This window comes from Rhineura floridana, chromosome 3 (assembly GCF_030035675.1).
Source record: "Rhineura floridana isolate rRhiFlo1 chromosome 3, rRhiFlo1.hap2, whole genome shotgun sequence".
Taxonomy (NCBI): domain Eukaryota; kingdom Metazoa; phylum Chordata; class Lepidosauria; order Squamata; family Rhineuridae; genus Rhineura; species Rhineura floridana.
The window spans coordinates 198,329,345-198,350,569 of NC_084482.1; the positions used below are offsets into that span (position 1 = coordinate 198,329,345).

The 21,225-nt window shown below is 46.1% G+C and overlaps 1 protein-coding gene and 1 non-coding gene across 4 annotated transcripts; both read right to left on the bottom strand.

Moving 5' to 3' along the window:
* Positions 1 to 1,494: 1,494 nt before the first annotated feature.
* DDX39B (DExD-box helicase 39B) lies at positions 1,495 to 13,627 on the bottom strand. 3 transcript variants are annotated; one of them, XM_061619424.1, is made up of 11 exons: positions 13,493 to 13,627; positions 10,087 to 10,320; positions 9,853 to 9,980; positions 9,621 to 9,713; positions 8,308 to 8,491; positions 7,201 to 7,319; positions 5,351 to 5,482; positions 4,682 to 4,791; positions 3,662 to 3,806; positions 3,198 to 3,345; positions 1,495 to 2,294 (listed from the first exon to the last, which is right to left on the bottom strand). In XM_061619424.1, the coding sequence occupies exons 2-11, from the start codon at positions 10,295 to 10,297 to the stop codon at positions 2,278 to 2,280; spliced, it is 1,287 nt and encodes a 428-aa protein (XP_061475408.1). In that variant the 5' UTR covers positions 10,298 to 10,320; positions 13,493 to 13,627; the 3' UTR covers positions 1,495 to 2,277. The 3 variants fall into 3 exon arrangements, with proteins under 3 accessions (XP_061475408.1, XP_061475409.1, XP_061475410.1); XM_061619425.1 differs by lacking the exon at positions 13,493 to 13,627 and adding an exon at positions 13,047 to 13,486; XM_061619426.1 differs by lacking the exon at positions 13,493 to 13,627 and adding an exon at positions 10,847 to 10,939.
* LOC133382651 (small nucleolar RNA SNORD52) lies at positions 3,510 to 3,575 on the bottom strand. The gene has a single exon (XR_009762036.1). It is a non-coding gene; the product is annotated as a small nucleolar RNA SNORD52 (small nucleolar RNA).
* Positions 13,628 to 21,225: the final 7,598 nt, after the last annotated feature.

The window sequence follows — 21,225 nt, forward strand, 5'->3', positions numbered from 1 at the left end:
GGCTTCTACAGCCAGCAGTGAAGATTTAAATGAAAGATAGATCTGCGTGTCATCTGCACATTGATGACATTGCAGGCCAAATCTCCTGATGACGTCTCCTAGCGGCTTTATATACATGTTAAACAGCATCAGGGAGAGGATGGAACCCTGAGGCACCCCCCACAAGAGGCCAGGGACCCAAGACCTCATCCCCCAACGCTACTCTCTGGTATCTCCCAGACAGGAAGGAGCGGAACCACTGTAATACAGTGCCACCTGTACCTAACCCAGCCTTTTTCAACCAGTGTGCTTCCAGATGTTGTTGGACCACAACTCCCATCAGCCTCAGCCAGCATTGCCAACGGTCAGGAAAGATGGGAGTTGTGGTCCAACAACATCTGGAAGCACACTGGTTGGGAAAGGCTGACCTAACTCCTCCAGGCGATCCAGCAGGATACCGTGATCGAAGGTGTCAAATGCCGCTGAGAGATCAAGGACGAGGAGGGTGCATTCGCCTCTATCCAACGCCCTCCTCATATCGTCTACTAGGGCAATTAAGGCTGTTCCCGTCCCATGTCCAGGTCTGAAGCCTGATTGGAATGGATCCAGGTAATCCGCTTCCTCCAAGTATGCTTGCAACTGCTTCGCCACCACTCGCTCGACCACCTTACCCAGGAATGGTAAATTTGAGACTGGGCGGAAGTTGTTCAAATTAAGGGGGTCTAAGGACTTCTTTAAAACATTTATCTACAGATAAAGCTGAGTAAAAGATTTGTGTTATCGAGAATATTATCTCCCTTTATCCTGCTAGTCTCTGCTTTAGTGCACAGCCATGATCAACGAGATGCAGGTAGCCTGTTGAAAGCTGAATTTGAATACAACTGAAAGAATAGGAGGTCTGTATTTGGAGAAAACAGGAACTGTCTTGTATTTCAAGTTACCTCATTGATGATGACAACCAACAAAATGGCATTCAGTGTAAATGGGGGGGGGCTAGGGCAAGCCCTCCATACCTTCTGTGGCCAGCATAGAAATCAAGGGGATTGGCAGAGAGACAGGCTTGCTCTTCTGCAAGCCCCCAGTCAGTTAAAACCTTTTGGTATCTTACATGTACCAAACAGCAGCCAGTGGGGTTGCATTGCTCTCTTGGCTTCCCAACACTGTATTGCTGCAGCTTACCAAAGGGGAGAAAGGGCAAGGCACAAGGCAAGCCACATGGCAGCAGCAGCATCCAATTGGCTGTCATTGCATGCCACGCCCTGCTGAGCTTCCCCCACCTCCCTGCAAGCTGAAGTTTTGTCTATTCTTCTGCTTCATTTTATATTTATAATTTTTTCTTGTAAACTGTCCTGCAAGTTTCTACAATTCCTTTACTCAGAGTCACAGCCTTCACCTGCATGTGTATTTTTCCAATGTTTTACACACTCATCTATATAAGCACTCCCCCACCAGGAAAGATAAGCTCCTACCCTAAAGAATGAAGCCACACCCACAAAAGGTTACTCACAAGACTAGTTTAATTCAACACCCATAAGAGCTGGGCTCCTTTATTACCAAAAAATAAAAGAGGATATCAAAGGGAGAGAGAACAAGCCACAGATAAAACATTACTGATCTTTCACTACAAGTTTACCTGCCAATAGATACCAGCTGGAACAGGGGATCAATTTTAACATGCAGACAAAATTATGAAGTGATGGGGCATACACACACACACACATACATGAAAAACAAGAGCTTTAAAACAGGATGAACAGACATACAAAAGAATGTTCGTGTTTTTAGTTCCCCCCAGCCTCAAGGTTTTTTTTCTATAAAACAAAATGTAATTTTAAATGCCAGGTATTCACAGAGCACCCCACCTGGACTCCTCCCCCCCTTTCATGTTTCCCATCACAGAGGCAGATCACTGAGTAGTGCTGACATAAGGGTGAAGTAGGGCAATGCAATAGGTGCAGTCCCAAAATCTTGTTGGCAGGCAGGCAGTGGAAGTCCATTTGAATGAGTCTCTTGTGGAGGCACCAGCAGCAGGGACCTTCTTTGTCATCTTAGTGCCAGTTGAACAGTGAGACTTTTGCCCTGAGGGAGCGCAGGAGGTCTGCTGATGTCAGCCCCATCTCCACTACACACAGCTTAGTGATAGAAGTTCTATATCTGCCACAGGAACGGGGTGTGTTTGCATGTTCCAGACTGTCAGTCACCTTATTCTCCATCAGATGAAATTAAACGTGAAGTTCCAGGGAAGTGGAGAAGGTCAGGAATTAAAACCAAGGTCAACATCGAGAGGCAAAGCCCCCTTTATCGGGTCTGTTCAACTGTAAGAGACACCACATGTTAGGCAGAACATGGCAAACAAGCTCTGGCCGCTGATTCAGTTCTGTTTCTGAACACCCTTTTCACCAGTCTTCAAATTTCTGCTGGAGTGACCACCACTACCAAACCAAGTACTCCCCTGCCCAATTCCACATGGCAAATAGCAACCCTCCTGCGCCAGCAGCCTGTTTCTAGTTGCATCCGAACACTCATTTCATCTGGCAATTTCTCTTCCCAGCTTCCCTTGCTCTCTTGTACTGCTCATTGTACCATTCTACTTAACCAGCTTAAACAGTTAAAATAACTTTTGGAACCCCAATATTTATAATTTCTTTGGGGGGGAAATTAAGTTTTTCTTAAATAGCTTGGTTAGTATTAAATAACTGGGTATGTACTGTGTAATGCTGCCCTTGAAGATCACTGATACCTGAAGGAGCACCTCTTCCAATATCAGTCTGCCCAATGTCTTAAGGTCAATGGAGGATCTACAGCTACCCTCAAATTGGGCTCAAAAGCCAACAGGCAGTAACTCCTTCAGAATCAATGTAACATGAAAGCACTTTTCATGCAGAAGGTCCCAGGTTCAATCCCTGCCATCTCCACACAGGGTTGGGAATGGCCCCCGTCTGAAAGCCTGGAAAGCTGTAGCAAGTAGGTGTGGACATTACTGAGCTAGATGGACCCATAGTCTGACTCTTCCTAGCCCATCTGGCTGTGCCGATTAACGTTCTGGCAGCCGCATTCTGCACTAATTAAGGCTTCCGAGTCAGACCACCTTGCCAACGTATGCCTCCTTCAGTCCCAAAATCCCTGTTTGACTTCCAGCCCCAACCAAGCTCTTCCAGGAGAAACCAGATCTCCCCTCCTCGTTCCAGCTGCAATAGAAGGTCTCCTGCTGCACTCACTGTAGGAGGAGATGTCGATCTCATCAGGCAGCTCACTGATGTTCACCTCAAAGCGGTCCTGCACTTCGTTTAGGATCTTAGCGTCATTCTCATCCGATACAAAAGTGATTGCCAGACCTTTTGTGCCAAAGCGCCCAGCACGAGCCACCTGCAGAGTCCACAAAGGAGAAGATGGGCCCAGGTGCCTATGCAAGTAGTCCCAGCTAGGAGCTTCAGGAAAGAAAGAGGAAACTCTGCTCCCTCTAAGGCTAAGGAAAGAACTGGAAGCAAGAGGCACTGGGACATATCCAACCCCACCTTGGACTTAGGTGCTGCTCAGGGCTTGGAGAGACATCAGAACAAGTCAGAGACTCTAGTCTGAGCAAACTCATCAATGCAATGACACCTTGGACTTTTCTACCCTTCCCAACTTAGGCCTCAAACCTCAGACGGTTTGGAATCCACTTCTGACTAGCCTCACTCACCCGGTGCAGATAAGTGTCTGAATCCTCTGGCATGTCATAGTTGAAAGCAATGTTGACTCGTTCAATGTCCATTCCACGACCAAAGAGATTGGTGGCCACCAAGATCCGGCGCTGGAAGTCCTTGAATTGCTGGTATCGTGACAACCTGCAAGACCCACCTCTTAGAAAAACAACAGAAGCGCAACTCCCACTCACCCCCTATTCTACCAAACCACCAGACACAACTGCCAAACAGACAAAGAAATAAGACAGAGGTGCAAACAGATGGCCTAGGCCAGCCATGAGCTATGCTTGGACCTGTTCCCTCGAGTAGGCAAGAAAGACTGAAGGAGGTTGCTGTCACACAGAGGACTCACTGCTTGCCTAATTTAAATAGCCCCACCTTCTGAAGTGAGTGGGAAGAGCAACCTAACCAAGGATTTCCTCCATCATAAAGGAAGTGCAGCTCCCACTCACCGTCTGTTCTAACCCATCAGACATGACCACCCTTACTAGGCTCACATTACACCATTGCAAAACTGGACTTTGACCTCCCCCCAACTAGCCTAGTCAACATTTTGCCCCAAAGCCCTCCTTTAAGACAAGGCATTTAATCTTGTATTGATCCTGACCAGATTCTTGCTGAATTTAAGGATCAGTTTTCCAGCTCCAAATGTCAAACGTAAGACAAAATGCTTCTTTTTTTCCTGGATCCCAAGGGCAACTTAGATGCCAAGAAAGATGAGGACTGCATCACTTTCAACAAGGTGAATCACAGGAATAGTGCTCTCTTTTGCCTGCATGTGGGACTAGACACCTTTTGTTAAACATCTTTTCCTGCCTACACTTGGCAGACTACACTTGGCAAGAGAAGGAACTTCTGCCTATGTCTCAGCAACACAGCTTCTGCAGGAGCTATTGCTCAGGGCTTAGAAAAGCATCACTTAAGAGTCAGAGACTCTAGTCTGAGCAATTTCATCATAGCAAATTAGCCACCTGCAGCTCAATCCCATCCCTCCCACAGCCTTGGGCCCTTCTCACCTCTCTTCCTGGGGCATGCCCCTGTGGATGGCAATTGCTGGGAAGTTCTGCTCCACTAGTAACTGAGCCAATGCTATGCAGCGCTGCACAGACTTCACAAAGATCACCACCTAGATGCAGGAGGGAAGGATCAATCACACCTATTCACTGCTAGGGGGTTGCCAGTGACATTTTACGGTTTTGTTTGCTTTGTACAGGCCCTCCTGTTAAGTCTGTTCCCAAGGATGGCCAGAGTGGGCATTGAGCTTCCACTCACAGGAAGCCATGAAGGCAGAACCAAACTTCTCCACAGCCAGGCTATCTCCAGGCCAGTCACTTTGTGCTCATTATTTGGGCCATCATTAAGCTTCAAATTAAACCTGTAGGACTCAGTTCATCAGATCTTAGGCCAGTCACTTTCTCTCAATCTAACCTACCTCAAAGGATTGTTGTGAGGATACAATGGGGAGAGGGGAATCACATACACCACCTTGAGCTCCTTGGAGGAATAGTGTGGTATAAATTTAAGAAATAAAGATAAACAATCCAACCAGGACAAAGTCAGCAACAGTTCCCCACATTCCACCAAGTCAACCCTCTTATCTTTGAAAGTGGTCTGGATTTTGCAAGGTCTGGTCCCTCCCTCACTGGCCACCCGTCCCTGGAGCAGAATCTACTCCCAGAAGGCACCTGGTTGAACTCCAGCACGTCAAGCAGATCAAAGAGCTTGCGGTTTTTCTCGTTGTCTTTCAGTTTGACATAGTACTGCTGCAGGCCGTGCAGCGTCAGCTTGGTCTCGTCATCCACGAAGATCTCCATGGGCTGAGGAGCAAACCCAGGGCCGGTTAGACCAGGGCAGGGCTGACCTGGGCTTGGAGGGAGGGGTGAGGGGGACAAGAAGCACAAAACGTGCACAGGAACAGCTTCCCCTGCCACATGCACACCCGTGGTCCTATATTCCCTCAGGGAAGATTAGAAAAGCAGAGATGCCCCACCTGCTTCAACCTCCAACAAATTCAAAAGCCAAAACGCTTCCAAAATGCAAACGATCCTGGGAGACAATAGTCTCCTTGCTCAGCCAAAAACATCTCCTGCAAAGCATTCTGGGGGGAATGGCTAGCACTATCACCTCCTGAGACAATTCTTCCCCTTTACAAAGCACTAGTAAATCAGCCACCTTCACAAAGCCAAATTTGGCAGGATACAAACTTTAAACATGAAAACAGAAGTCACATGTTTTCCTCCAAAAACTTAAGATTTCCTTCCAACCCCCCAGAAACCCTAGAGTTAAAAAAAAAAAAGCAACAGCACTTGTACAGAAACTAAATCAGTGCATGTTAAAGAGCTCCTTTGGTCTTTGACCCTTCCTCACAGGTTTTTCCTAAGAGTAAATGGGGGAGCTTTGGTCCAGTGTAATGTACCACTTCCCGTGTAATTTCCAACACGCGCTATCTAGTGACTCTAGCATTGGCATCAAGAGCCAGTGAAGTATCTCTTTTCCCTTTTGAACAAGTACACATGAAAAAGTTTCTGCTTCGACCATTCCTTCCCAAGAATTCGTCTCTCCAACTGACTCCTCAAGCCCACTATTTGCCTCACAAATCCTGTTTATTTCAGGCATTCCCACAGCTACTTTTCAGAGCGGAACTGATTCCAGCACCTTCCCTACCACACAGTTTGATGGCTCTTTCAGGGTAAAAGCCGTTCTCTTCCCCCTCTCACAACGGGAACCCTTCAAGCCAATCCCTTTCCCACATGGCACTCGGGGGGGGGAGGAGATAGACAATAAAACGCGCTTTCCCCAGTTCAGAACAAAAAAAGGATAAAACTTCTCCAGGTCGCCAGGCGTCTGCTCCGCTGGCTGCTGCCGATCTCTCGGATCCCTCGGGGAGTCCTTCGCCGCAGGTCTCCAGAGTGCCAGCCAGAGTGAATGGGCAGGGTGGGACAGGGCGAGGAGGGCAGGATCGTGTACATGCATGCTGCCAGTGCGTGTGAACCTAATCGCAATGCATGGCAGTGAGGAAAAAAGGAAGCCACACTTGCCTGGGTGTGTGTGGGCCAGGATCTTCTGAACACGGTGCTGACAAGCAGGTGGATCCCACGCTGAGGGAGTGCAGGGAAAACAGGATAGCAGGGAGGCGCTATGAATTCTGCGCCCCCCGCCAGGTGTGAAGGCACAAGAGGATCCTTCTGGGATGGATCCCCCTTTGAACAAAGGTGGACGATCTCTAAGCCTTGTGTGCCAGCTGGGCGGAAGAAGGTCATAGTGTGAATGCTCTCTAGCCCTATCGGGAAAGGCCTGTCGTTCATGTGTGCAAATATGCTGGCTAGTGTAACCCGAATGATCTTCCGGAAGGTATGTGCCCTACAAGTGCCTTGGGGGGACTGGGGTAGCCGATGGGCCGCAGCGATGCAGCCCAGGGTGCTGTAGACTGTGGTGGTGTTCTAAGCTCTGGCCCCCTGCTCCTTCCCTGGATGGGGAGGAAGGGAGGCTGGCCAGCCGGCCAGGTGGATAAAGAAGGTAGAAGGGATTTAATTACGTCTTGCATGAATTTGCGGCACACAGGGCGGATTTCCTTGCTGAGAGTGGCACTGAACATCATGACCTGCTTTTCATGCGGGGTCATGCGGAAGATCTCCTGGACATCCCGGCGCATATCTGTGAGAGAAAAAAGGGCCAACAGGTTAGAAACGGCTCTTTGTACTACTCCAAGAATCCAACAGGCCTACTCTTCTCCATTACCAGGCCTTGTTCACGTAGAGGATTACTTCCAGCCTCACAAACTCTTAACAGCTCCTTGTGCTGCTCTTTCAGGAGTTAGCATTAAAGGGAGGGACAGGAGTATGGGCTGCTTTTTAAAGAGTGCATTTCTGTATGTTGTTGGATATGTTTGTTGGTCTTCTGTTGTTTTCACTGGGCAGTAACTAGGCTGCTGCTTTTACTTTAAGATTTGTATTTGATTATAAGCTGCCCCAAGGAAAATTTTCTTATAAATTGTTCATGAGGATGCTACCTGAAGAGGCCAAGGGAAGGGCTACTTTTCGCCAAAAAGCAATGGTGACAGAGAATCAGGGGAAATTTCCCATGACTTTATTCTAGCTGCAGCTGCTGTATTGCAGTTATCTGGTGATGCGTGCCAAGATACAGTTGCACAAAGTTACATCCACCTATCATATTTTCCGTCAAGAATAAAAACTACTGTCTTCCTCTTCCTATCTGAGGTAAAGAAAAACTGACCTCAAGGAGAAAGATAAGCTACTTCCTTGTCCAACCCATGCCCAACTCTTTCAGAAGTTTGCCTCCAAGAGGAAGGAATAATAATAATTAAAAAAGCGCCACAGTGGGAACCACTGGCTTGAGGAGAAAAAAAATTATTGCACCGTTTGTCCATTCTTTGGATTGGATCCTGACTTGCACTCAAGCAGAGTTCAGATTCCTCCTTTCCCCATAGACCCCTGGATCCAGTGTGTTCAGAAATAGCACCCATCCTTTTGTTCATGAAAACATAGTTTCCAAGAAGTCAAAAGTCTGGACTCCCAGCTATCCCAAGCAATGCGTCTGGTACGGAAGTAATGAACTGGCTGTCCATTAGACTAAGCCCAGCCCACCTGAAGTGCACATCTGCATACGCACACACAGAGCTCACCAAGCTGCTCAAGCATCTTGTCGCATTCGTCCAGGATGAAGTGTTTTATGTGCTTGAGATTAAGGCTCTTGTTGCGGGCCAAGGCCAGGATGCGGCCCGGGGTCCCCACCACAATGTGGGGGCAGTTCTTCTTCAGCACCTCCTCATCCTTCTTGATGGACAGGCCCCCAAAGAACACCGCCACCTGGGGAAGGAGGGAGAGAGAGAAGGGAGACTCTCACATAAAGGCTGGCTACTAGGAGACACAATGAGCCCAAGGGTGCAGAAATTGGCAGTGGGAAAAATGATAACAGGACAAAGGCAGAATGCAAATTCTGTTGCATTTGTAACTGATGGAAACTGTCAACGTTATCTCCAAGTTAGTTTCAGCCCCAAGCCAGGAAGTCTTCCATCCCTCTCCCAAAATTCTGTAGGTATTATTGTTGTAATTATTATTATTAATTGCATTTATATACTGCCCCATAGCCAAAGCTCTCTGGGCGGTTTACAACAATTAAAAACATTAAAAACAAATACAGTAAGGCCCCACTCATACGACGGGTTACATTCCAGACCCCCACCAAAAAGCAGAACTCATTCAACAGAATGGAGCCCAACACCCGAAAAATGCCGTAAAAGCGGAACAAGCGCTGTATGAGTGGGGCCTTACTCTAGTTGAAAGCCGCTGTATTAGCAGAATGCCGCAAAGCAGGGCCCTACTGTATTCAAATTTAAAAACACATTTTTAAAAAAACAATTTAAAAGCATATGCTAAAATGCCTGGGAGAAAAATCTTGACCTGGCGCCGAAAAGATAACAGTGCTGGCACCAGGCACACCTCGTCAGGGACATAATTCCACAATTTGGGGGCCACCACTGAGAAGGCCCTCTCCCTTGTTGCCAGCCTCCAAACTTCCCTTGGAGTAGGCGCCCAGAGGGCCTTAGATGTTGAGCATAGTGTACGGGTGGCTTTGTGTCGGGACAGGCGTTCCATCAGGTATTGTGGTCCCAAGCCATGTAAGGCTTTATAGGTCAAAACCAGCATCTTGAATTCAGCTCGGAAACATACAGACAGCCAATGCAAGCAGGCCAGAATTGGTTTTATATGTTCGAACCGTCTGGTCCCTGTTACCAATCTGGCCACTGCATTTCGCACACGCTGCAGTTTCCGAACCGTCTTCAACGGCAGCCCCACATAAAGCACACTGCGCTAATCTAACTTGGAGATATACTTTCTACTGATCACTCTCATGATACTTTCACTCCCATGCAGGAAAACATTGTGCATAGGACTTGAGAGACAACAGCAGCAATGGCCATTCCATGTCTCTTACCTTGACGCTGGGCATGTACTTGGAGAAGCGCTCATACTCCTTGCTGATCTGGAAGGCCAGCTCACGTGTGTGACACATCACCAGCACTGACACCTGTCAAGGAGGTCAGAAATACCTTTCAAGCCCCTACTGATTATTACTCCTAGTCAACTCTCACCCAGATCTATTTACCTGGCAGGTTACCATGTTCTCTCTGCATTCACCCACCCTTACTTTCCTTTCTCAAACATACCTGTCCAGTGACTGGTTCCAACTGCTGTAGTGTAGCAAGAACGAAGACGGCAGTCTTGCCCATACCAGACTTGGCCTGGCACAGGACATCCATGCCCAAGATTGCCTGTGGGATACACTCATGTTGCACTGCGTTGAGAATCAAAGAATATAATGAATATCTCCTGGCAGTGCATTCAGCTCCCCTTTGCTAACTTCCCCAAATCTCCCCACCAGACAAGGCATCTGGCCTCACCTTCAGAGGGGTGCTCAAAGCCACAATCGACAATGGCACGCAGCAGCTCTGGTTTTAACAGGAAGTCACGGAAGCCAGAACTGTGGATGGAGACATACGATCCCTTGACATCTTTCTTAGACGGGACCTCCACCCCATCTCCAGTTGCCTGGTTTTCCACCTCATCATCCTCATAATCCAGCAGCTCATTGTCAACATCATTCTCAGTCATGGTGATGCCTCTCTCTCTCAAAACTGAAAAGAAAGATTTGTGTGAAACTGGAGGGGGAAATCCTAGGCCACCACCCTGACAGAGCAGGACAAGATAAACCAAACCACTGCACACTTCAAAGAGATTCACCCTCCATCCCTACTTCTAAGTTGTTAATATCCACAGGGGTAACTGTTCTAGCTATGTTGTAGCAAGACCAATAACGTGTCCTGCAGCACTTTATATGCAAACAAATTTATCATGGCACAGGTTTTCTTGGATTACAGATGTATAAAGTGTTACCTCAGCGAGTAGGCAGATATATTTACAAGGGTACGGGGGGGGGAAGTATAAATATTGGAGCCAAATCATGTAAGGGCTAAGAGTGCAATGATTCTACATAAAGCCTGAATGTATACAAGAAACGCACAGTGAACATTCACATCAGCAGCGACAGCACAACTTTCCTAGCTTGGTTTATGTTAATTAACATTTGTATTGTGTGAGGAAGCTATTGTCTTGCTTCAGGCCTCAACACACAGAATCAGATTTACTGGTACAAAGCCTCACTTTGGAGGGAGCAGAGTGTCCTGGAAGTCTATAATGTTCTCCAACTGGTTACGTAGATTCTTTTGCTGTCTGCATACGCAAACAGGTCAGTCTCTACACACAAAAAAAATGGACATTTGATATCAAAATTTCTGTGCCCCAGTCACAATCTTTGTTTTATTATGATACCTGTATTTATACAAGCATTTTCAATCTGCCCTTTTTATTACTCTTACAAAAAACAAGAAAAGGATCATTTAAAAAAATGGCAGGATTCAAACCAGCAGAATATTACAGTTCCCACAGAAAACTATGGTTAACACCATATACCTCATGCTTTGCGTTTTATTTATCTGTCAACATCTGATCATGCCTGTTGCGTTCGTCTTATACCACAATATATCTGCATCTCTTGGGAAAGCATTTCTGCCCATCACAGCTAGAATATTTTGAATTCTAAACGGCAAAATTAGCATAAAACACACAAGACCCTCACATGTTTTTACTTAACATGATTCTCCTTTATGAGGAACAGACTGCTCATAACCACATAAAACACTAGAGAAGTAAGGCAAACCCTCCTGAGCAGCACTAAAGTCAGGCATAGGGACTGTGGTCCTCCAGATGTTGCTGGGATGGAGTCCAATTTCCATCAGCTCCAGCCAGCATGCCAAGATTCAGGGATGACCCGAGTTCTAGTTCAGCAACATCTGGAGGGCCACACATAGTCACCTATCACTAGTTTGAGCACAGAATAGTAAATTTGAAAGAGATGGAACTGTACTGCCCAAGGGTAGACTGACCTACATAAAAATTACTACCTAATACGTTTTAATGGGCTTGAGACCACAAAAACATGTACCATAATAAATTTGTCAGTTATTATGGTGCTATATTATTATTTGTTACTTTACCTACAACAGACCAACGTGGCTATCCTTCTGTAAGAGGTCTTGGAAAGTGCATGGAAGGGGTACAACTAGGACCCCTAAAAGTTAAACAGGCTGTATTCAGCAGAAACAATTCTAACTTCACTATGTCCTAAAAGGTAAGTTACCCTTCTACTCCCTCCTCACTTAACCCCATGAAAACATGCTTTACTTCAGGCTCATAACTCAAATGCTGGGGCCCCTGCAGTGCAGTTCAAGATATGCATACTCACCTCACTCCTAAGCAAGCATTTCAAAAGTGAGAAAAAGAACAAGGAAGCTTGACCCACACCCACGCTTTCCCATTTCCAAAACCATGCAGGAGCCAAACTTTAAGACACTGGGATTCTAACATCCAGGCATATGCCATAGCAGGAATAACAGACTGACACCATGAAACTGAAATTCACAACCCTTATGAAGATCCCCATTCCTGAGGTGCTGTCTGTGCTTGAGGCACAGATGGGATCAGGGAGAGGCAGTGAAGAGATTTAGGAATAGCCGCCTAAAAATCCTCCTAGGCAGATTTCACTCACCAACAGTGAACATTAGACTAGATTTTATTATGGTGAGACCAGTAACAAATTTCTTGTGGACCTCATGACTTTCCTGCACAAGCACAGCTTTTTCTTGTTACCCTACAAATCCACCTTAAAAAAAAAATCTGTATTTCAACACTATAAATACCTAGAGGAACACCCCCTCACTACAATAATTTAGCCTCTCGCATCCCAGTAGCTTCCGGAAAACCACGTGGATGTGATTGAAAAAGATGTTTACACGGCTAGGCCCTGTCCACACCATACAAAGGACAATAAGAAACAGTAAACGGGGACGGGGGGAGGGATCTGGCTTCCTATCCAAAGCCACGCTCCCAGGATAAGCCCCATACTGTCACATAGCTCCTGTTAGGCCCCACACTTTTTAGGAAATAAAGAACAGCCCTGTCTTACCTGCCATTCACTGCCCTGCAGGCTTATCAGTTCTGCTACAGTACAAGCCATACTCCCCAAACCTCCGAACACACCCAGTGAATGTCAGACCACCTACCCCCCTTCTCCAAATAGAGAGCGAGGCCCTAAAAATTTTAATTTGCAGACCAACACAAATGCACGTAAGGAACTGTTCGGGCAAATCCTCCTATATGGATGCACTAAAAAGCAACATTTGCAACGGTCCCTAAAAACCCCGTTATAAGAGGCAAGAGATCCATCCGCCTCCGCTCCCACTCCCCTCACTCAGTATCATTAACCTGCACCACCCATTCCCTATTATTTCCTTATTATACATACCGTGCTATTAAACACGTGAAAATGGAAACGGGGGGGAGGTAGTCACACCACAAGTAAACCTCTGTATTTCTAATTTCTCCACTTTCTGGAACAAAAGGGAACACGCAAGAGGCCCCTCTATCCAAATGACCAGGTTTGGAAGGCCTAGGTGACACCACACGGCGGATGTCTATCGATTACAAACACCTCCGGGGAGCAAAAACTGCGCGCAAAAGAAAAAGGCGCCATCTTAAATTCTGCCGCTTAGCCCTACAATGGCAGGGATGAGGCATCCCTTCCCCCCGCCCACACCCGACACAATTTTTGGAGACCGGGACGGGAAAACGCCTCCCCAAAAAACGAGCCATCAGACAGAGAATAGCCTGGAGAAAAGATATCCGCCCCCATAAGGGGCGGATGACTAAACCGAGAGCCGATAGAGGTGCGATTGTCGGTGAGAATCTTACCTCTTGCAAAGGGGAGGGGCTGGACAAGTACGCAGAGCAGCGACCGCAGTACAGACTGCGCAGCTTCCGGTAGAGGAGGTCGACAGCGGAAGCCCCGGGGGGGGTGAAATCAGCTATGAGGACCCCGCTGGTTTTTCATCTGATTCAGAGCCTGTCTAGATATATGCCAGTCTATATATAGCTAGATATCAACTTGAACGCACATAACAACAAAATAGAAATACAATTAGTAGACGTTTCTATTGCCGAAGCCATGTTTAAAAAAACCACATGTAAGTTCAACTCGTACTCGCAGTATTCAGAACACGGTGTAGTGGGGGGGTTACAGGCGTTTGTAATGTTCATCCTGTGGGAGTAATTTAGTGCAGGTCTAGGATTGGTCAATTTCAAATAAATCTGGGGTTGTGAGCATTCAAATACAGGGCTGCTACCAGCTTGTTTACACAGCGTGGTTTGTCTGCATTTCTGACAGCAGCAATGAAACAGAAATTTAACAAGAGCGGTTTCTCCTAACTTTGCACTCTATGCTGGGAATTTGCACCTGTTGAGTGTATATTGTCAGGCAACTGTTAAAAGTACAATAGCTCTGCCAGAAAAAACCCCAAAACAATTAACAACCATTATCTTGTCATCATAATGCTCAAGATTCTACAACAAAGGCTCTTACCATATATGGAGTGAGAAATGCCAGACGTCCAAGCTGGATTTAGAAAGGGAAGAGGCACCAGAGATCATATCGCAAACATATGTTGGATAATGGAACAGAGCAAGGAATTTTGGAAGAAAATCACCCTGTGCTTTATAGACTACAGCAAAGCCTTTGACTGTGTAGGTCATGAAAAACTATGGAATGCTTTAAAAGAAATGGGGGTGGCTACACCATCTGATTGTCCTGATGCGCAACCTATACTCTGGACTACTGTAAGGACAGAATATGGAGAAACCGATTGGTTCCCCATCGGAAAGGGTGTGAGACAGGGGTGTATTTTATCACCCTATTTGTTTAATCTACGCAGAACATATACAGAAAGCGGGATTGGACCAAGATGAGGGAGGTGTGAAAAAGGGAGGGAGAAACATCAATAATTTAAGATATGCAGACGATACCATACTCTTAGCAGAAACCAGTAATGATGATGTGAAACGAATGCTGATGAAAGTTAAAGAGGAAAGCACAAAAGAAGGACTACAGCTGAACGTCAAAAAGACTAAAGTAATGACAACAGAAGATTTATGTAACATTAAAGTTGACAATGAGGGCACTGAACTTGTCAAGGATTATCAATACCTTGGCACAGTCATTAACCAAAATGGAGACAATAGTCAAGAAATGAGAAGAAGGCTAGGACTGGGTAGGGCAGCTGTGAGAGAACTAGAAAAGGTCTTCAAATGCAAAGATGTATCACTGAACACCAAAGTCAGGATCATTGTGACCATGGTATTCCTGATCTCTATGTATGGATGTGAAAGTTGAACAGTGAAAAAGGCAGATAAGAGAAAAATAAACTCATTTGAAATGTGGTGCTGGAGGAGAGCTTTGCACATACCATGGATTGCGAAAAAGACAAATAAATGGGTGTTAGAACCACAACTGTCACTATAAGCTAAAATGATGAAACTGAGGTTATCATACTTTGGACACATCATGAGAAGACCTGATGATAATGACAATAATGCTGGGAAAAACAGCAGGGAGTATACAAAGAGGAAGGCCAAACAAGAGATGGATTGATTCCATAAAGGAAGCCACAGACCTGAACTTACAAGATCTGAGCAGGGTGGTTCATGACAGATGCTCTTGGAGGTCACTAATTCATAGGGTCGCCATAAGTCGTAATCGACTTGAAGGCACATAACAACAACAAATGTCCGATTGAATTCAGTGGGGCTTACCTCTGAGTAGACATGTATAGGATTGCTCTGCACAACAATGTCTACTCAGAAGTAAGCCCCAAAATGTAGCTACCTCATTATCATCCCAGTATTAGAAAATAGATGGCTGACAGAATAGAAGCAGGTCTACTGAGTTCATAGCTGGGGGAGTTAAGCCTGGAACACAAATCCTGCATAAGGCCATGACAATATGGGAATGGAGAGAGAATAACTGTGGGAACTATTTCAACAGGCCCTGCTCCTGGGTTTTTAATATCAGCCTATTATATTCCCCCCCTACTTTACTTAGAAATAAAAACAATTAATAGATTTTTTTGTAAAGCAAAATGAAGATTGTTCTGTACATTTCATTGGAAAAAAGTTTACCAAAACCTGAAGATTTTTCTATGCATATCAATCCTAGTTTTATTTATTTATTTAACAAAATTTATGTCCCTCAATTGTGAAAAATCTCTAAGCGGTTTACAAGAAACATTTCATCAGTTTCATGCTGCTCTGGAGGGCTGGCTCTGTTGGCTCATGATTAAGCTGAGTCATTCCCCATGTTGGGAATGGGTTAACTGAAGCTCAATTAAGTCAAGGACACACAGCTGCAATTGATCTAAGGGGCTGGCTATAAATTGGAAGCCGAGAGAGCCAGGCGGGGGGGGGGGATAGTAGGAGCATGTAATGTTGGTGAATGTATTTGTATTTGTTAACTGCACGTTGATAAAGATTTCTGTTACTGGCACGAAGCTGGACTGTGTCGGAGTTCTTCATTCCTGTTTGCCGCCTTACTGGAACTGTGTTGGCTGTAAACCTCTGTGTCCTGTGCAGCAAGCTAATTCTGCCTTGCCTGTGCAGACTAGAGCTCAACAAAGGATTATGGGCCCAGTCATTGCAGCTGACACAACGATCCTGTGAGGTTGTGCTACAGGCAAAGAATTACAAAGTGCAAAAGAACTGAACAGCCAAGAAGGGTGAAAAGGATGGCAGCGTTAGGAAGCGTGTCTTATCCCTTGGAGAGGCTGGGGAGCACCAACTACTCCTACTGGAAGGTAAAGACTGAAATGCTGCTGGTGAAGGAGGCCGTCTGGCACACTGTTGCAGAAGACCCCCCAGCAGCCCCACCGGCACAGTGGATAAGAGCAGCAGAGAAAGCTAAAGCTCTGCTTATCCTAGCTCTGGAGAATGAACAGTTAATACATGTCAGTGGCTTAAATACAGCAAAGGAAGTTTGGAATGTTTTACGTGCTGTACATGTGAGAAAAACTGCAGGCTCTAAAGTTTTACTTGCTAAAAGACTGTACCAGACCCGATACAAAGAGGGAGAGTCCATGCAGAGGCATTTACAGAACTTACAATGTTTGTTTGCTGACCTGCAAGAAATGGACATGCAGCATACACAGGAACAGATGGCATATATTACGCTGTCTACTCTAAATGATTCCTGGGAAGGAGTGATAAGTACATGCAGTATTTATCAAACCTGATTAAAGGGGAATTGGCTGAGGTATACCAATATTTCCCCTCAGACAGGCCCGTCACCTATGCTGAATTCAAAGAAGCAGTGTTTAAAAGATTCAGACTGGGGCCTGATTATTTTAGAAAGCTTTTCAGAAACTGCCAGATACAGACAGGGAGGTCTTTCGTGGAGCTGGGGGCAAAACTGATGGACATATTTGGGAAATGGCTGACAAGTGCAAAAGCTCAGTCTGTGGAGGAGGTGAAAAACCTCATGATATTGGATCAATTATACCATCAGTTACCACCAGAAATAAGGCTCCTGGTCAAAGACCGTTTCCCTACATCGGTGCAGGAGGCCGCAGAGATGGCGGATCACTTCGCCTCCAACAGAACTGGCTGGGGGGGGGTAAACATCAAGAGATTTTAAACCCAGACCATATAACGCTGGCAGAAGGGATGTGGTACCACAGAGAATGAGTCCTCCAGTAAAATTTGAAGGGCACAGGACACCCCAGAGTGGATCTGTGTACCCTAAAAGTGAGGAGAAATTATGCTACAAATGTGGTAGACCGGGGCACCTACGTTTTCAATGTGAGGTTGCCAACCCCATTAGTAATCCTGTTCAGACAAGGGCAGTGAAAACAGAGCCCAAGGCTTTAGAAACAGCGAAAAAGGTTCAGTTCTGCCAGATAAACTGGACAGAAGTAACAGACCTTGATTCAAGTCTGAGAGAGGAAGTGAGTGTACAAGGGGCAAATTATTGGGCATTGCTTGATACTGGTGCCGCTCAGACGTTACTGAGGCCAGATTTAATAAAATCTGAGGTAATATTACCTCAGGAAACTGTGACTATCCAAGGAGTGAGGGGTCAACCAGAAAGTTTGCCTGTGGCCCTGGTGGAAATGACTTGGAGAGGCCGAGAGGGCCGATATAAAGTAGGCATTAATGCCCAGCAACAAGAACCAGTAATACTGGGAAGAGATGTAATGGGAGCCCAAGGAAAGATATATGTAGTGACCAGACAGCAAATTGGCAGAGAAAATAGAAGCCATATTAAGGGGGGCTGAAACAAACAGGGTGGAATCTGTAAACCAGCCTCAGGTCACCATAGCAACCACTAGCAGGCCTGCTGAAGGAGACAAACTGTATCAAGTGGTCTCTGATAAGAAAGAAGCAGAAGCACTAAGATCTGTAGAAGCCCCTGTAGTGGCAGAGGCTTTATTAAAAATCTTTATGAGGCTGGGTTTTCCTCATGAAGTGCTGACGGATCAAGGCAGTGTATTCATGGGAGAAGTGATGCAATGTATGTGGAAGTGTTGTGGTCTAAAACATCTAAAGACCACTACTTACCATCCCGCCACTAATGGGTTAACAGAGAGATTCAATGGAGTTTTGAAGGGCATGATAAGAAGCTATGTTCAAGATCACCCACAAGACTGGGATGAACGGTTGGGATGCTTCTTATTTGCATACAGAGAAGTCCCTCAGGAGTCTACAGGCTTCTCACCCTTTGAACTCATGTTCACTAGAAAAGTGAGGGGACCTTTGGAACTATTAAAAAATTCATGGGAAGGAACCCTGGGAGAGTACAAAACATCTGTAGTAGATTTTGTATTGGAATTCCGCAATAAATTAACATCAATGATGGAGGTAGTGAAAAAGAATTTGAGTCAAGCACAGGAGAAGCAACGTTACTGGTATGACAGAACAGCCAGGGAACGTGTGTATGATGTGGGAGATATGGTTATGGCGTTCATACCCAGGAAACATGACAAATTACAGGCTAACTGGGAAGGACCATATACCATCAGAGAAAGGCTTGACACAGTGACGTATGTAATCACCACAGACCAATTAAACAAAAGCAAAGTGGTTCATGTAAATATGTTGAAGCCTTACTATACCAGGGATGTACAGGTGTTGCAAGTTACCTTATTCCCTGAGGGAAGTGGGCCTGAACTTCCAGATTTGGTACAGGAAAGCAAAGACAAAGGAGGGGTAGATCAAGTGGAATGGTCAGAGGAGGTGAAGGAGGAAGTAAAAGAAGAGATTCTGAGAGTTTTGAAAACCTATAGGAATCTCTTTAGTAATAAACCTGGCCGAACCAGTATAGTTATACATTCCATTGATACTGGAGAGCATGCCCCAGTCAGATCTGTACCGTGCTGTGTGAATGGGAAAGTTGTGAGTGAAGTAATCTGTGTAGGACATGGGGTGGGGAGTGGGAAAATCACCTCCTTATGGAGCAAGGTAGAGGCAGTGCAATTGTGGCCTATCCCCTTGCATGAATTAACAAAGAAGAAGTGTTCTGAGCGTGTGGTATGGACGGATGAATGTCAGAAGGCTTTTGATCTACTGAAGCAAGCCTTGTGCCAAGGACCCATATTAATAGCACCAGACTATGAGAAACCATTCATCGTGGCTACAGATGCGTCGGACCTGGCGCTGGGAGTCATCTTGCTGCAGGAGAGAGAAGGCACCAGACATCCAGTGGCATACCTGAGTCGCAAGCTGATGCCGAGGGAGAAAAACTATTCGTCGGTCCAGAAGGAGTGCCTAGCGGTCGTGTGGGGACTGAACAAGTTGCGCCCATACGTGTGGGGACGAAGATTCACAGTGACTACGGATCATCGGGCCTTGTTATGGTTGCAGACTATGAAAAACCATAACTCTATGCTGCAGAGGTGGTCCTGGGCCCTACAGGACTATCAAGTGGACTTCCAGTTCATAAAAGGCAAGGACAATGTACTGGCCGATGGACTTTCCAGGCAAGTGGCTGGGACTGCAGTGATGTGACCAGACGGAGGAACAAAGAAAGACATTTTCCCCATAGAGACTTTTATTTGTTAACGCGACGTATAAATCCTGGAACAGGAATAATACTCTGCCGTTGTTTTAAGGGGGGGGAAATGTCATGTTCCTATATTAATGTATATATGGTAAGTGTTGGTTGTTTAGAAGATACATGGTAAGTGGAGTTAAAGAGGAGGGGGAGTGAATGGGCAGTAGGATGCTAGATGATTGGCTGAGTGTTTAAAATGGCTGAATGTATAAAAGGAAGAGTGAGAGTGGAATCTGGGGGGAGAAGAGAAAGAGGGGGTTGCTTGGTGGGGTTTGAGAGAGTTGTTTGCCAGGAGAGAGTGGAGAAGGAGGGGGGTGGAGTTCGGATTAGTATTTATTTATTTATTGCATTTGTATACCGCCCCATAGCCAAAGCTCTCTGGGCAGTTTACAACAATTAAAAACATTAAAAACAAATATACAAATTTAAAAACACATTTTTAAAAAAACAATTTAAAAACACATGCTAAAATGCCTGGGAGAAGAGGAAAGTCTTGACCTGGCGCTGAAAAGAATGTCTGGTGTTGGCGCCAGGCGCACCTCGTCAATAAAATAATTCCATAATTTGGGGGCCAACACTGAGAAGGCCCTCTCCCTTGTTGCCAGACTCCCACCTTCCCTTGGAGTAGGCACGTGGAGGAGGGTCTTGGATGTTGAGCGTAGTGTACGGGTGGGTTCGTGTCAGGAGAGGTGTTCCATCAGGTATTGTGGTCCTAAGCCGTGTAAGGCTTTATAGGTTAAAACCAGCATCTTGAATTGAGCTCGGAAACATACAGGCAGCCAATGCAAGCAGGCCAGAATCAGTTTTATATGTTCAAACCGCCTGGTCCCTGTTACCAATCTGGCCGCTGTATTTTGCACAAGCTGCAGTTTCCAAACAGTCTTCAAAGGCAACCCCACATAGAGTGCATTGCAGTAATCTAACTTGGAAGTTACCAGAGCATGGACAACTGAAGCCAGATTATCCCTGTCCAGATAGGGGCGTAGCTGGGCCACCAACCAAAGTTGGTAGAAGGCACTCCATGCCACCGAGGTACCTGAGCCTCAAGTGACAGAGATGGTTGTAGGAAAAACTCCAAGCTATGAACCAGCTCCTTCAGGGGGAGTGCAACCCCATCCAGGACAGGTTGAACATCCACTATCCGGTCAGAAGAACCACCCACTAGCAGCATCTCAGTCTAGTCTGGATTGGGCCTCAGTTTATTAGACCTCATCCAGTCCATTGTCTCAGCCAGACACTGGTTCAGTACACTGACAGCCTCACCTGATGAAGATGAAAAGGAGAAATAGAGCTGCGTGTCATCAGCATACTGATGGCAACGCACTCCAAAGCTCCGGATGACTGTACCCAATGGTTTCATGTAGATGTTGAACAGCATGGGGGACAGAGGTGACCCCTGCAGAACCCCATACTGGAGAGTCCAGGGTGCTGAGCAATGTTCCCCAAGCACCACCTTCTGGAGCCAACCCGCCAAGTAGGAGCAGAACCACCTCCATGCAGTCGCTCCCACTCCCAACTCAGCCAGTTTTCCCAGAAGGATCCCATGGTCGAT